The sequence below is a fragment of the Seriola aureovittata genome, chromosome 3, assembly GCF_021018895.1.
Source record: "Seriola aureovittata isolate HTS-2021-v1 ecotype China chromosome 3, ASM2101889v1, whole genome shotgun sequence".
Taxonomy (NCBI): domain Eukaryota; kingdom Metazoa; phylum Chordata; class Actinopteri; order Carangiformes; family Carangidae; genus Seriola; species Seriola aureovittata.
Window position 1 is genome coordinate 13,315,429 of NC_079366.1, and position 14,467 is coordinate 13,329,895.

Below are 14,467 nucleotides of genomic sequence, written 5' to 3' on the forward strand. Positions count from 1 at the left end.
GGTGTGTGGTCAGTCGGTCCTCCAGATATTCCGCCATCTATAGTGTAGATTTAATTTGGTATTAGTAATGGAAATACTGTAGTCTGTGGAGTAAGTGTGGGGCCTCTTTCTGCTTCTCTTCCGTCTTGTAACAACTAAGCTACAGCACATGCCCAAGTTCATACATTTGCATGTTTATTACACTAGTTGCTCTATAGCAACAGTTTAACTGTAACATGCTCAATTAAACTCTGTCTACCTACTACTTTGTGTAGCTGAAATGTCATCGTTTGTGTTCTGAGCATGGGGCCCACAGGGGGAAAATGTATGGCCTTGTGCCCATAAACTGCAAGACAGCTGTCCAAAATGCCTCCCTGCTCGAGCAAATGGCAAATTCAGAGGCACAGCCGAATACTATGCCACCACATTAACCTAGTTAAAACCCTTTTGAACTTTTAAAAATAAAGTACTGCCTGAAATCTTTTTTTCTCTTCCTCTGTATATGGTAAGTCAAATAATTAGTAGGCATGACTCATCCTTCTAAAGTATCAGTCTATCAATGCATAAAGTGACCTAAAGTGAACTGATATAAGAATGTAGGCAATATCAAAGTTCCTGTAATGACTGCTGAGCATGTTTTTATCCTAATTCAATCCTCTGCGGGTTCCTAATCAAAATATCAAGCCTATCTATCGAGTTAATTAGGACCATGTTTTTTAAACCTCTATGTGTGTGTGAGTGTGTGAGCGTGCGTGAGTGAGTACGTGCATGGGTGCGTGTGTGTACACTGTGATAATGAATGTTTGACTCCCCCACAGATTGGGGAGGGTCTCAGGGGAAAGGGAAGGTATGCGGGTGTTTTGGATTTTTTTATTGCTTTTTTTATTACTCTTTGAACAAATGGTTGATGTCCTTGCATTAGAAAAACAGTGAACTGCTGCATTCATGGTTAGTATTAAGCCATTTCCCTGCTCTTTAAGGAAATCAATGTAAATGAAAAACTATTCTTGTTGTCAATTCATGATTTCTGACAATAAATATTATATAGTATAATAGAGACCGCAGCCTTTGGGTACTTTTTAAAACTTAAATGAACTCAACATGAATGAGAAAGCACTTAACACCAGCATTAAAAGAGGGTGTGGTGAGTTATTGTGATAACACATCTTGTAAATGAACATCTGTTTCGAAGAGGCCAGGCACTGAAGGACAGGGTCAGGTCCAAATGATCAGCTTACCTGTTTCGCAGGGTCGTGGGACATCACCTCTGGTGGAGGGATGGCTATTACAAGGCTGGGCGGCTTCTTACTCTTTAGACGGCTATCTGATTGACCTCTGTTTGGAGGGGGCTCCTTCCCCTCCTGTGATGCCATCCTGTCAGAGTGCTGGAGATGAGAAAAGCATAAGCATAACTCGAACATTCATGTCACATAAGACTGTTTTACACAATTATCATACTTTAGTAAAGAGAAAGAGACCTCTTTTAACTAGATGATGTTAAATTGATTTTACATGCCCTTTCTAATTCTAGCTACTTTTAAGCATTTACAACAATTTTCACACCACATGCATCCATCAGTACCACAGATTTTATGGCCATTACAGCTGCTCTTTTACCACTAAACCAAGTTTTGGGGGATTTACTGTATGTGTGAAATGAAAATAGTCTCAGTCTAAAATGGGTGAGCTACAAGATAAAATTAGCACCAGCACTGCAACAGTGTGTGCTTAGTTAGAAGATATGCAGAAGTTAATACTCAAAATGCATAAATGAAGTACCAACTCAATATTTGGCAGTGAGGTAATAGCCTATCTCGTTACGTAAGATTACTCAACAGGATTGCTGTCAATTCAACACAAATATGACAAAATATATCCATAAACACCCTTTTTTTCCCAAACTCAAGGCAAAATTTGTAACACCAAATAAAAACTGTGACTAAAGTCTATAATGATAGCGGATTATATTAAATATTTCTGTAAAACTAAAATCTTGCTAGCACTGCTAGAACATGTAGCCTATTTTTACTAGTGAATGCATGTTGATATTATATAACTAATGTTATGCCAAAAATGGACTAGATCACTGAGGCAGAGTAAACATATTTAACCAAGCTCAATTCTTATCTCACAAGAGCTAAAACAACAGCAGAAAAAAAAAAAAAATCCGTTTTAGGAACTTAAATGTGTTGTGTCAAGTCTCTTGTGGGGACCTACCCCTTTCCTTTATACCCTCAACAATCTCTCAAAAAGGAAACGACTACAGTCTATCCAAACAAAGTCAGGAGCTGGCTCTCTTCCAGTTCAATCTGCTAAAACAAAAATCCCTGCCAACTTCCCTTGCTTTTTGATTACCTTGATTGGCAATATCTTAAGTGACCCTTAAAAGGCTCTGCATTCACTTCCAGCAGATGAGAGATGGTGTTATATTAAGGGTTGCAAACTTGTCTTGCTAAACAGTGCTTAGGTAATTGATTCAAACTAACGTAATTACTGTATTAAGGAAGAGGTGGAAGGAAAGGAAGCTGGTGTTGCTTCCTGTGTTATGCACTGTGAATATATACATATATATATATGCAAATAATATAAGCGGTCAAAACAAAATTCATAAAAGATACATAAAGATACATTTGCCTGAGAAAGATACAGGTTTTTAACACAGAGGCCTGGATAATACATATGTGTATGGCATCTGTAATTTTATATTGTTTATAGGGATGCAGCACATTTTCAGGAAGTTTATTCAGTAAACCATTCATTGACAAAATAACCACATGGACATGTATGCCTTTGGCTAATCCAACAAATGAAGCACTTGACAAATGAACGTGCTTCATCACATCATAAAAAAATCATATATTTATAATACCAAACGCATTCCTAAACATTACAGAATTGCCCAGAGAGAGATATTAAAAGGGATTGTGCAGCTCTAATATACGTTTAACATCACACAGTGCCACCCAGCCCAACCAGAGGCTTTAAAATAATTCAAGGGAACCAGTTAGACAACTAAAAATCAGACATCGATACTGCAGCACCTAATGTAAACACTTGAAACACTAATGAAAAAGCAACTGATACACCAGCTGTTAAGCTGTTGGGAGTGACACCCGATGACATCACATGACAGGGGTCAATAGTGCTCTCCAATAATCATGTATCCTCAAGATGGTTAGTAATCCATATCCTTTTCCTCTGTTTGAATTGAAAACAACCTTGCAGCTCTTTTTGTTGAACACATCTAATAATGGTGATCTAGCAGTTGAAGCTTGTTCTGCATCTGTATTCGATATAAGTTGTTTCTGAATGAGATCATGTCTAAAACACACTGTACACCCAGCTATTCAAAAAATACTCAGTACCGGTGGGATGACTTCTATCAATATCACTGTGTCTTATAGTCTGTGTTTACTGACAATGCATCAAGTTACTGAGTCTGTGCACATACTTTGGACCACACAGATAACACATAGAACACATCCGGAGTCTTCTTAGATGAGTTCATATAACAACTCATTACCTGTCTCTTTGTCCATTCAGGGACGGAATAATATTGCAAAACTTAATTATCTCTGTCTGCCAGTCTTTACCAATCACAGTCACCAGCGGAGCAACCAGCCAGTCTATTCCTGGAGCTAAGAAAGTCTCATAGCATTACAGTATTTCCAGAAAAATCTAAGGCATTGTAGACACAAACCTATAATGTCACAAGCCTTGGCCAACACATCCATTATGTCGTTACGGTCTTGAAAGCCTTGAAGTTGTCCTGGAGTTGTGGTTTTAGAAAAATCAATTCGAGACCCTGGGTGTCTGCAGCAGGAATGGCAGCAGCAGAGAAATCTGACACCACCTCAGTCAATAGCCTAGTTTCCACTACAGAGCCAACACACGGTTAGACAGGGCTTTACATATAGGCTGTGTCACTTACTTTGCACTCGCCCCCCAAAACAGCATTTGTACAGTACCTTTATGGGAAAAGGGATGTAACTTTCACTTCTGCTAACCGTGTTTTCAATTAGGTGTGTTAAATATTTCATATATTTTCAATATTAAATATTTCATGTTTAGGCATAAAGCCTGATTCAGTCCTCTTGAGACAAGAGAGGAGGCTACTGGCAATCTAACCTGTGGTTTAGTGGTGTAGTGGGTAGGGGCTGGAACTCATCCACTTAGATAATGAAATAGTTAGGAATTTGGCTAATGGACAGAGCGCTCAAGTGGCAGAGAGACTGCTGCCGACCACAGTCTATCAGTGCAGACAGGCAGATGTTAGGAACTACACAGGAAAACTAATGGGGATGGACTGCGGATTGTGTTTGTCAGAGGGAAGAGAACAGAGGGATGGGACCTATGTGAGGCTCTAACCAGGGACAGTGAAACGTTTTAACATTTTACCTAAAGATGTAAATATATTGATACTCAACTCAACTTGACCTTTAAGTTACACATAAGTTAAAATTATACCATATTGGCAACCTACAATTTTTTTCCCCCAGGTATATCACAGTTGCAAGAGTCATGATATAAAGCATGAGTCTCAAACTAGACCCAGGGTCCAGATCCTCAACATGTTTAGAATTTGTTATTAGATCTGGCTAGCAACTTACCATATTTTTCACAATTTGTTTTTACCTAGTCTATGATTGGAGATTTATTTATTTATTAATGAATTTATTTATTTGTTGAGTGGCAATAGGAAGCATTACGCTAGGGACCAGGGAAAGGAGTGGTAAAGTCTTCAGAGTGTATATAGTTAATTTTCTTTATTGAAACAATAAAAAAGTGTTCAAGCAGCATCACTCTAGCCAAGATATTTTTACAGTAGACAGTAGACATTTAATTTGGTTCACTGTGATCTGCTCAATGACAGGCAGGTTATGGATAACGGGACAGTTTTACTAGTTGTAAACAGCAAGTCTGTTCTGACAGACTGCTGATACCACCAACAAAAAAATATCTTAAGAATGAGCTCCATTATTTTTTATTGAATCCATGTCAATTCCTCAGCTGTGTCTAGAAATGAAAGTATGCCAGCAAGCAGCAGCACCATAAGGGCATGTTTGCTTAATAAACATCTAATCATTAACCACCTGTGCACTCTCTGTATCTGTATGTATGTCCACATACATACATACATACCACAGCTAATGTGAAATTTAACTATCAAATGTAACACATGGATCTTGGGTGAATAACACATAGTATGTCATGCTTCAGTTGTGTTTCTATAACCATGGATGGAATGACAAGAAATGAAAAATCAAAGTCTAATCAAGTCAAGTTTAAGCTTGATGAGAAGACAAGGAAAAGCTTAAAAACAACCCTTGACATGTAAAGGAAAAAAAAGAGGAAACCTCAAGAGAGACAATACAATGATTCCAAACCACAGATGTGGGAGGGTCAACTTGCCGACTCACTCACTGCGGTCACGGATACCAGAGTCACATGTCAGAGCGAGGAGGTATGTCCACAATGACATCATCCATAGCTAATGTCATCACATGACATGGAACAAGTGCCCCTGCGTGTTTATGCCTCACTGTGGTCTATTAATTCACTGGTTCACCTAAAGTGGTCCTTACTTGACCATCGATCAAAAGAACTGTTGCTGTGTGTGTGTGTGTGTGTGTGTGTGTGTGTGTGTGTGTGTGTGTGTGTGTGTGTGTGTCACCTCCACCTCCTTGTGTTTGGGGATATCGCATGTACCTGTGGGAGGGTGTCACCATGGTTCAGTCTCTTCCCCCAGGGGAAACCTGCCCTGAGAATGTGCCAGTGTGTTTGTTTGTGTGTGTGTGTGTATTCCCATTTGCCTGATGCTCAAGGCAGTGCTGTCTCTCTAAGCCTGACAGGCTGGACTGTGCTCATTAACTAAGAACTATATAATTTTGGAAATTTGTAACAGACTACAAATGCAGCCAGGGCAAATTGTCCCATTCTTACAAATCCTATACATAATTAGTATGTAGGGGGGGTGGGAAAGATATCATGTTTCATTTTCTGCTACACTCACTCTACACGCCAGTTGACTACTTGAGCCAAGCACACATACATAAATTAACATGATCTTAAGTGCAGATGTAATGTTTGACAATTAACAAAATCTGAAAGTTATGATTGTGTAAAACACATGCTGAATGTAAAACACTACAAACAGTGTTTATATAATAGATTTTACTTGATTAAGCTATTATTATCAAGGGACCTTTAGGCAGTGCTCCAATCACATACCTTCTGTATATCATGTCTAAAAAAATTGAGACATCACCTATGCCGACTTCAAAACCAACCAGACTTTCACTCACAAAGTATTTTTGGCATTCTTCTCACATCTGAGGCAGGGGAACCGTTGAGAAACGGCACTATGCGCCTCCGCAACAGTAAAAAGCATGTTGTTGCTGCTTACTGTGTGGTGATAAGAGTGAGTGGTGCGAGTGCTTAGCTCGGTCTTTTTTCTACTTTTCCATTTTAAGCATTTACGTGACTTGCCAGAGCAACTTGTAGTAGTCGAATAAGCATCAAATCTACTTCAGACGTGGTGAAAGTAACCAACATTAACAGCTGCTATCAATACTTGTCACTGACCAGAGAATGCTTATACAAATGAGAAGTGCTGTCAATAAGACGATGATTTGATTTTCCCTCACAATTAGGGGAAATCTGAGTTGGGAAGTTTTGAGGTGGGGATTTCTTATTATAACTTACAGAGAAGCTACTGACTAAATATAGAGGACTGGCCAACGGCATCTAATGGAAACAGACCGTAATTAATATTCATTATCAATATTCAGATTAGTGGCGTGCCATCAGGACAAGCAAGGCAAGCGGTGCTTGACCAGTTAAAGCTTAAAAACAGACATCAATCAGAACAATACAGAAGTGGAGGCGATTGCCCATTGACAAAGGTTGGGCCTTGTCAAGCAGAGGGGGGAGCAGCATTTTTTTGTCTATGTGCTCTTGTCAATTACTTCCTTCAATTTACATATTTACAATGAACCATGTAACATAACATCCAAGCCTTTTAATTCTGTTGTGATTTTTAGTCATCACATTAATATATTTTCCTCTCTGTTAATCAAGGTGTAGGGTTCTCTGCGCAAGATCTAAGTTTGAGAAGTTTGAGAAAGCATATGGGGGCAGGAAAATACAAATGTTCTGTTTGGAAACAAGTGATAATAACAGGTCCGCTTAAGTGTAACTTGTCAAAATATTTTTTTGCGGGTCTATCAAAGTCTATCAAAGCAAATCCTTTATGTGAACATGCAAGGAGTCTATATGCAGAGAAAGGTATTCTTCTTCTTCTTTCTGATAAGTTTAGCTTTCATCATCAAACATCAGAAAGAAAATAATAACCTTGAGATAGTGATCATTTAACATGTCACATGGTGGCGCTTCTGATACTGGTGGGAGTGTGTGAAAAGCGAAGCCTGAGCACCAGACAATATTACACAACATCCTTCCTTTGTTCACTCACTTCACTTATTCACTTTATTCAAATGAAGTCTGAATACAGTATTCATGACGATTTACCTCATGATAACGTCCTATACTAATGTCCGATACACTGATACAATTCAACACTGAATGAGTCATTTAGCGAGTAGAATTTTGAGTGTGTCATTTAACTGTGCAGCAGAAACAGCAGATGTTACAGTCAGAGCTGCTGTTGCGCTTATTCTGAAACTCTTGGGAGGCTAAATGAGGAACTGACCTTCAGATAAACGTCTCATCACTTCTTCTTCTTAACATCCACCAAGTTCTACGTAGATCTTCGTTTGTAGATCCTGACAGGGACATATACAAAAACGTGTGTAACTGTTAGTTTACCACGAGTGATAATTTAAACGTGATTACCACAAACTTTAATCAGCAACAATTCTCAAACAGCCTTTTAAATGAGATAAATGGTTTTAATGTTGACCAATAAATGTCCCTTAACCTTTGCAATATGTTGAAAACACAAGAGGAGCACAGCAATCCTAAAATCTATTAAATACAACTTTACACATGCAGAGGAAGTGTGATCAAAATCATGAGGCATCAGAGAATCAAAGAGTGAGGGAAGAATGATAGTGGGAATTGTAATTTTTTCATTAGTATGACTGAGGACAGCATTGATGGTTGAACCGAGTACAAGCGATGATGTTCTGAAAATATTCATATCCTCACACAGACTCTATGTTTCACACAATCAGTAAGTGTGCGCACAACTATGCAAGTGCAAATTTATATGTGACATGTAGAAGCCACAGTGCAGTTATTTTAGCATCACGCTTTAGTTTGTAGCCCTCTTTTTTTTTATGTCACCTCTGACTGACAGTGGCTCTGGAACAAGAGTTATGTGAAGAACTAGGACAAACAGATTTAACTGAAATTGACCCTGGAATTTGGTATGGAACCTCCCACACGCTAGTTATTACTGTCAAAATTTTTCCCCTGACCACAAAAATTGCAAATCCTCATTTTGGAAAACTCTGACTTTTCCTGTTGCAAACAGCAAACAGCAACCCAATATGGTTGTAGTATTTATACGTAAGTAAATGCTACTTATGAAAATTATGTTTCTTTCCCATTTCCATGTCTGACAAACATAGTTTGCGTGATGACGCCTATCCATCTCAACAAGAGCTGCTGGACCAGTCCCGCGCTGTATATGGAGGAACAGAAAGAAGTGTAACAGAGTCTTACAGTGCACGGGCCAGCCGCCAGCTCAAGGCAGACTGCCTTGAGAATGAAGAAGAGTCGTGTGCTTTAACAAGGCCTTTTTATGACATTCAAAAGCTTTATTGTAGCACTTAAATAACATCCAACTGATACTTCATACACCTTTTCAAAAGATGATCTGGTTTGGTCTGTTTGCACTGTTGCTATGTGTTTACGGTACAATCTGACCATGACTGAGCAGGCAGTCATTATGCCAGCAGGAGCTTAACCATTTGAATGCTACTGAAGGTGTAGGAGAGTGTGAGTTTCACTGGTATCTGTGTGTTTGCATGCTTCTAAACAGTCAGAGCAACAATCGAAACTGCCCACTCATTCTTCACCTCCAACCATATTATCTCATGATGATGATTCTCTAAACAAAACCATGATTCTTTATATATCCCATTACCCTTCTTTGGCTTTGGTGCCTCACACAAATCAATAGTTTGTTTTTAAAGCCATTTGAAGACAGTAATTCATGTTTACTATTGAGGCATGTTGTTTGAAAAGGACCTTGGGTTCAACCTAATCATTCCAGAAACAGTGTAAAACATTGCACCATTTTCCAAGAGCCTGCATGCCCAAACCCGCAAGACAGTGAGCCACTACTGCAAATACCTCAGCAACAGCACTGCACTTGTTCCCGGTCAAAGAGTTTCTTGCAATCAACTAATGTTCATACAATGAGTGCACATGTAAGAAAAACAAGTTACTACTACCCTGTCATGTTTTTCTCTCTGTCACTGGTATAACAAGTTTGTGCAGACTTGTGCTAAAATGTGTCACCCAAAACAGCCGGCTTCTGAGGGCTTTCTCAGAGAAATTCCTGTCAAGTAGCCCAGCTTGACTGTTAAAACTGAGATAGACAAAGTAGCGTACTGTCACAAGTTAAATTTGGTGCCAGACTCAAGTGAAGACAATTTGTCCCCTCCGGGATCTGGCAAGAAATGCAGAGAGAAATTAGCTTTTTCAATATCACAATAAATGCAAATGGTCTGTACAAACCACTCTCTGCACCTTGGGAGCTCTAAAGCAAAGTCAGAGTATCCACAAAAATCCTTTTAAGGGTTATGTCTCTCTGAGTTTCAAAGCATTTCCGGAGTGTCCCAATATTTTTGAGATAATGTGTCATGCACTGTGGAACGAAGGCTGGCATGGGAGTGAAGGGGAAAAAATTCCAACAGCCTGGCCAGCAGCTTGATACTCCTGTTACTGAAGCTGGTTGTTATTATAAAAGAAAAAACAGGCACTGTGTTTTCTTGGCCTTATAGCTGAAAACAGATACGATCATGGAAGGAAAGCCCTGAGAGGTAAGTGATGTGACTATTTGTTTGTGACACTTCGACAAACTGGAAGACACTGAATGCAAGTGGATAAGCCTAGGGGTTTCCAAACTTCAAATTTTAACACCAGCAGAAGTAGGTATACATTATTCAGGCTCCATGTTCTTTTCTGTTACTGTTAGATAAAATGGGCTTTAGTACTCTGTTCATGGAAAGGTAACAACATAGACACTAAAAACCTCTGAGCAGATATATTCCCTGTTATTTCATTCTAATGCTCCCTAAGAGGCAACAATCAATCTATTAAACCACTTCACAGTTTCTGGGGAACCATCTGGAAATCCATTAAAGGCCCTGAAGATCAACAGACCCCATCTGGAGACCTCTAGAGAAATCTACTAAATTTGTTCAAAACCAGGTTTAACAACAAACAAAATCTTATTTCTGGAAACATGAACATAAAGAACAGAATGACTAAATATGTACCGAGTCAATAAAGACAGAGCTTGCTTGCTTGCTGATTCTGATGAAGTGTTTCCTTATAGTAACAGAGTGTAAACATTCTGATATTCACTGGATTACAGTTTTCTTTGAGTCTGTTAACTCACTGACAGGTGCACAGCTGGTGCAGACGACATGTCAGTTCAACCATGCACATGCAGCTGCTGGGTAACAGCATGTTGTACAACATACAACCTGCCTTCTATGCTTATGAAATGAGGTTCTTCTTTTTTCTAGTTTGTCTTCACAGCTGCAGAAAAGTTAGTGTGATGTGCTTATATACACTGCAATTGAAAACATTGTTAAATAACACTCCACTCACTTACTCACTGCTTCCTTTTGTTAACAGATACATGCACGGACAGTAGATGACACAGGGTGGATTATAACAGGGTACCGCATGTAGAATGAGGTGATTAGGTTTTGAATCACTCTATGAGGACAGTTAAATATGTTTGCAGACCCTACAAGTATAGGTAACATGAAGACTAATGCTATTTCAAGCGAATGATTAGTCTGATATTTTGTTGTTAGTAAAATTAGCATTTCTTATGAAAATAATAACATAAGAAATACGTCAATATTGTGTGTACTTCTACAGTATTGTGCAAGTAAAAAAGCAAACTCTGAATTCCAACAAGGATACTGAAATACTGAGATAAAACTAATAAAAAATACAAAGACATCACTATAAACAACTGAGTTCATAGACTTAAGATCATGAATATTTTGAAATAGAATTAACTGTTAATTATTATGTCATGAGTGTTTTCTAATAGCAACAACTTAAAAATGAATTGCAAAGTTGAAACTGATCTGTATGTACTAAGACTGCCTTTGTACATGTTTTTTATGTCTCAGTTATCTCAAGTTATCTGAAGACATGGTTGTATTCAATTGCAATGTGTGACTATCACTTTCCCCTGCACTAGTGTATCAAGAGTACCCCGAACAAAAGACTGCTCCTCCACTTATACTCATATGATCTTGAATACAAACAAATATAGTAGGACAAACACTGCAATAATGCTGCGATAAGTATTGCAATGATAATTTTGACCACATCACCCACCACTATGAGGGCCTTCTGTACTTTATGCATAATTTTGGTATTAATCATATGTTGATGGAAAAAGTATATGCATGGCAGTGAAGGCTGAAACTTAAGTTAACTTAAGTGGCACCTAAACTCCCTGCAGAGTACACCATTATTTCTCATCATCTAAAGCCCTTCATTCAGCACATCTGTAATAACTGGTGACAAGAGGAAGACTGTGCTGAGTAACACTGGCCTGCATTTTCATCCTGTTTTCCGAATTAACTGAGGATGCCATTAATCTGATAGGTATGCAAAAACAGGTGTTTTGCCATTTTAGTCCAACTGCTGCAAACGTTTCTGCTTCAGACCAAAGAGAAACATCTGATAAGGTTTTATCCTCAACAGACCCATCTGAGAAATGCTGGCAAAAACTGGTACAGAATTATGTAACTCTCTACAGGAGGTGGAGAGGTAACTGTAAGGACAGTTGACATGAACATGAACACAACAGTTATTCATTTTTTGTATCTGCAGTCATCTTTAGGCAGCAACTCTGTGGCTCAGTGGACTGTGTCTATTTTTGTCACCACTGTGTACAACTACAAAACGATATGATTTAAAGATAAGCTACACAAGAACCAAAACGTATTTCTATGGTGCAGTTCATTTCTGTCATAATTGAGGTGAAAATGTCAGTTTCAGTTTTCTGCCATTCCTCATTAAATTCCTGTGGAACACAGTGTGTGAACACACCCTCTTAAATACTTTGAAAAACACTTGGGAGGGGTGAAACAGCGGATGAATTTGACGGCACATGGTGACTATAATTAACTTTAAAGGGGTAACAGAAGAGAATTTGAGATGAATAATGGTATCCGCACGTATTTGTCTCGGCGGGTACAGCAACAAAGGGCTTGCCAGGGCATGCTTTCAGCGGCTAGACCGATAGGTGAAAACGACTGTTGTAAGCTAACGTTGTAACTGTCACTAGCGGTGCAATGTGTTTTCTTTAAAAAAGATTTAATTTAGCTAAATTTACACCTAATAATAAAATTCCCTTTCTCACACAACTTATACGCGGTGATCTTAAAGATATTTATCATTGTTTTCTATTTAAAAAAATAAAAAAACTCGATAATGACCGTGGATCCAAACACTTCAAGTTAACTTTTAACGGCTGTAACGTTCCACAAACAAATGTAAGGTCTAAAAAGTCTCATTTCACTCACCTCCAAGAAGAAATAAGTGGCTTATTATTCATTAGCAGAGGGTATTTGTCCGAAGTGCTACGGTACTGTAGGCTACTGTCCACCAGTGTCTACTACTTCCCTCTTTCTCTCTTCCAACATCCTTGACTGCAGCTCCACGGAGGAGCAGGGGGCGGAGTTACGACTTATCTTATCGCCAGAGGAGAGGAGCTGGGTCCGGTCCAACCCCCTCAAACTCCCGGCCGTGTGTGGAAACTACAGGGCTATGTGGTGAAAATAGTTCAAATTTTATTTACCTGTGCTTTATAAGATTTAAAAATGTAAATAAGATTTGATTAAATTAAAAAATAATTAGGGCCCGAGCACCAGATCGGACCATATTGAAACTTTAGTATTTATTATTATTATTCCGACTAATAAATTGCCTTTTTGAGGCCTTTCCCATGTTCAAAAACTCATGAAACTTTGCACACGCTCAGGCCTGGTGTAAATTTACGTATTTTATAGGCACCAAACTTTCTGTGTGTGATTCCTGGCCTGAACAAACTCATGTACTCATATTCAGTGATACTCATAGCGCCCCCTTGTGGAAACAGGGAGAGTCATGTCCTACACTTGGATATACTTCTCCAAGCAGGTTCATCGAATCTTGACCCAAACATGTTCAGGAAATGCTAAAGAAGTTGGTGATGCACTGTAGTTAAAACTGTGACTTTTTGCGGAACAGCCTGCCCATGGCGGCAAAGCGAATTTCGATCCATCGCCATGAAAATTCAACTCGCTACAACTCCAGCACACATTGTCCCAACTGGTCCAAAATCTCTATGTATGATAAGACTCCCGGCCTGAACAGACCTATATGTCCATATTTAGTAGTATTCATACCATGACACCTCATGGCAATATTATAATGTTATGATCTACTTTTTCATTTATTATTCCTAGAGAGTTGACCTGGGCGTCAAAAAAAAGGTAAGAAAATAATTTGTTGAAGATGCTGATGCTTCATGGATGTCAATTTTGAGTTTTCACTTAAGCGCGTGGCTCTTGTGGGAAGTTAAATATGAAATAGGAAGTGGCTTTATGTCCATGACATATTGTCCAATTCCAAGATCATTGTTGCTTTATTCTCATCTTCAGACCAGTGCAATACTACAGTGCAGAGCTTTTGAGTTTACGTCAAACGACCAGCCCGTGGTGGCAAGGGGGATTTCGATCCTTCGCTGGGAAACAGGAAGTTGCTATAACTCCAGCATGCAGTGTCCAAAGGTCCAAACAGGCCACAACGATATAGGTTTGATGAGACTCCCGCAATTAACACATTTACATGCCCAGATTTAGCCATAATCATAGCGCCACCGAATGGAAATATAGGAGGTGGTTATAACTCTATGATTCTTTGTCCAATCTTCCCCAAATTTCAGGTTTGATGACAGTCTCACAATGAAGACATCTGCATAATATTACACTACAGTCTCAGCACCACCTACTGAGAATAGGACGTAACTCTTATGTGACAATGATATGATTCACATATTTTTACGCATGTGTGTTTTTGCACCACTTTCTAAGGAAAATACAGAAGATGGTTTGCATCTACAGGATGTGACTGACAAATGTGAGTATTTGGGCTCACAACAGTTTTGTAACTACTTGAGAGTGTGAATTTGTGTACAGAAATGTACAATTTTGAATAAATATTCAGATACAAGTGAAATGTTTTCAGTGCACACTTATGTTTAGTTCATATATAA

At 38.8% G+C, this 14,467-nt stretch overlaps 1 protein-coding gene across 2 annotated transcripts in view; it reads right to left on the reverse strand.

Moving 5' to 3' along the window:
* The window catches only part of LOC130165275 (inactive rhomboid protein 2-like), a 29,397-nt gene extending 16,531 nt beyond the window's left edge, over nt 1-12,866 (reverse strand). Inside the window, exons 1-3 of one of the 2 annotated variants that reach the window (XM_056370392.1) lie at nt 12,735-12,866; nt 7,691-7,763; nt 1,218-1,364 (exon numbers count right to left, since the gene is read on the reverse strand). In XM_056370392.1, the coding sequence (XP_056226367.1) occupies nt 1,218-1,352 (135 nt within the window). In that variant the 5' untranslated portion in view covers nt 1,353-1,364; nt 7,691-7,763; nt 12,735-12,866. The remainder of the gene's footprint in view (nt 1-1,217; nt 1,365-7,690; nt 7,764-12,734) is intronic. The other variant, XM_056370399.1, reaches the window with a different exon arrangement.
* Between the last annotated feature and the right edge of the window lie 1,601 nt (nt 12,867-14,467).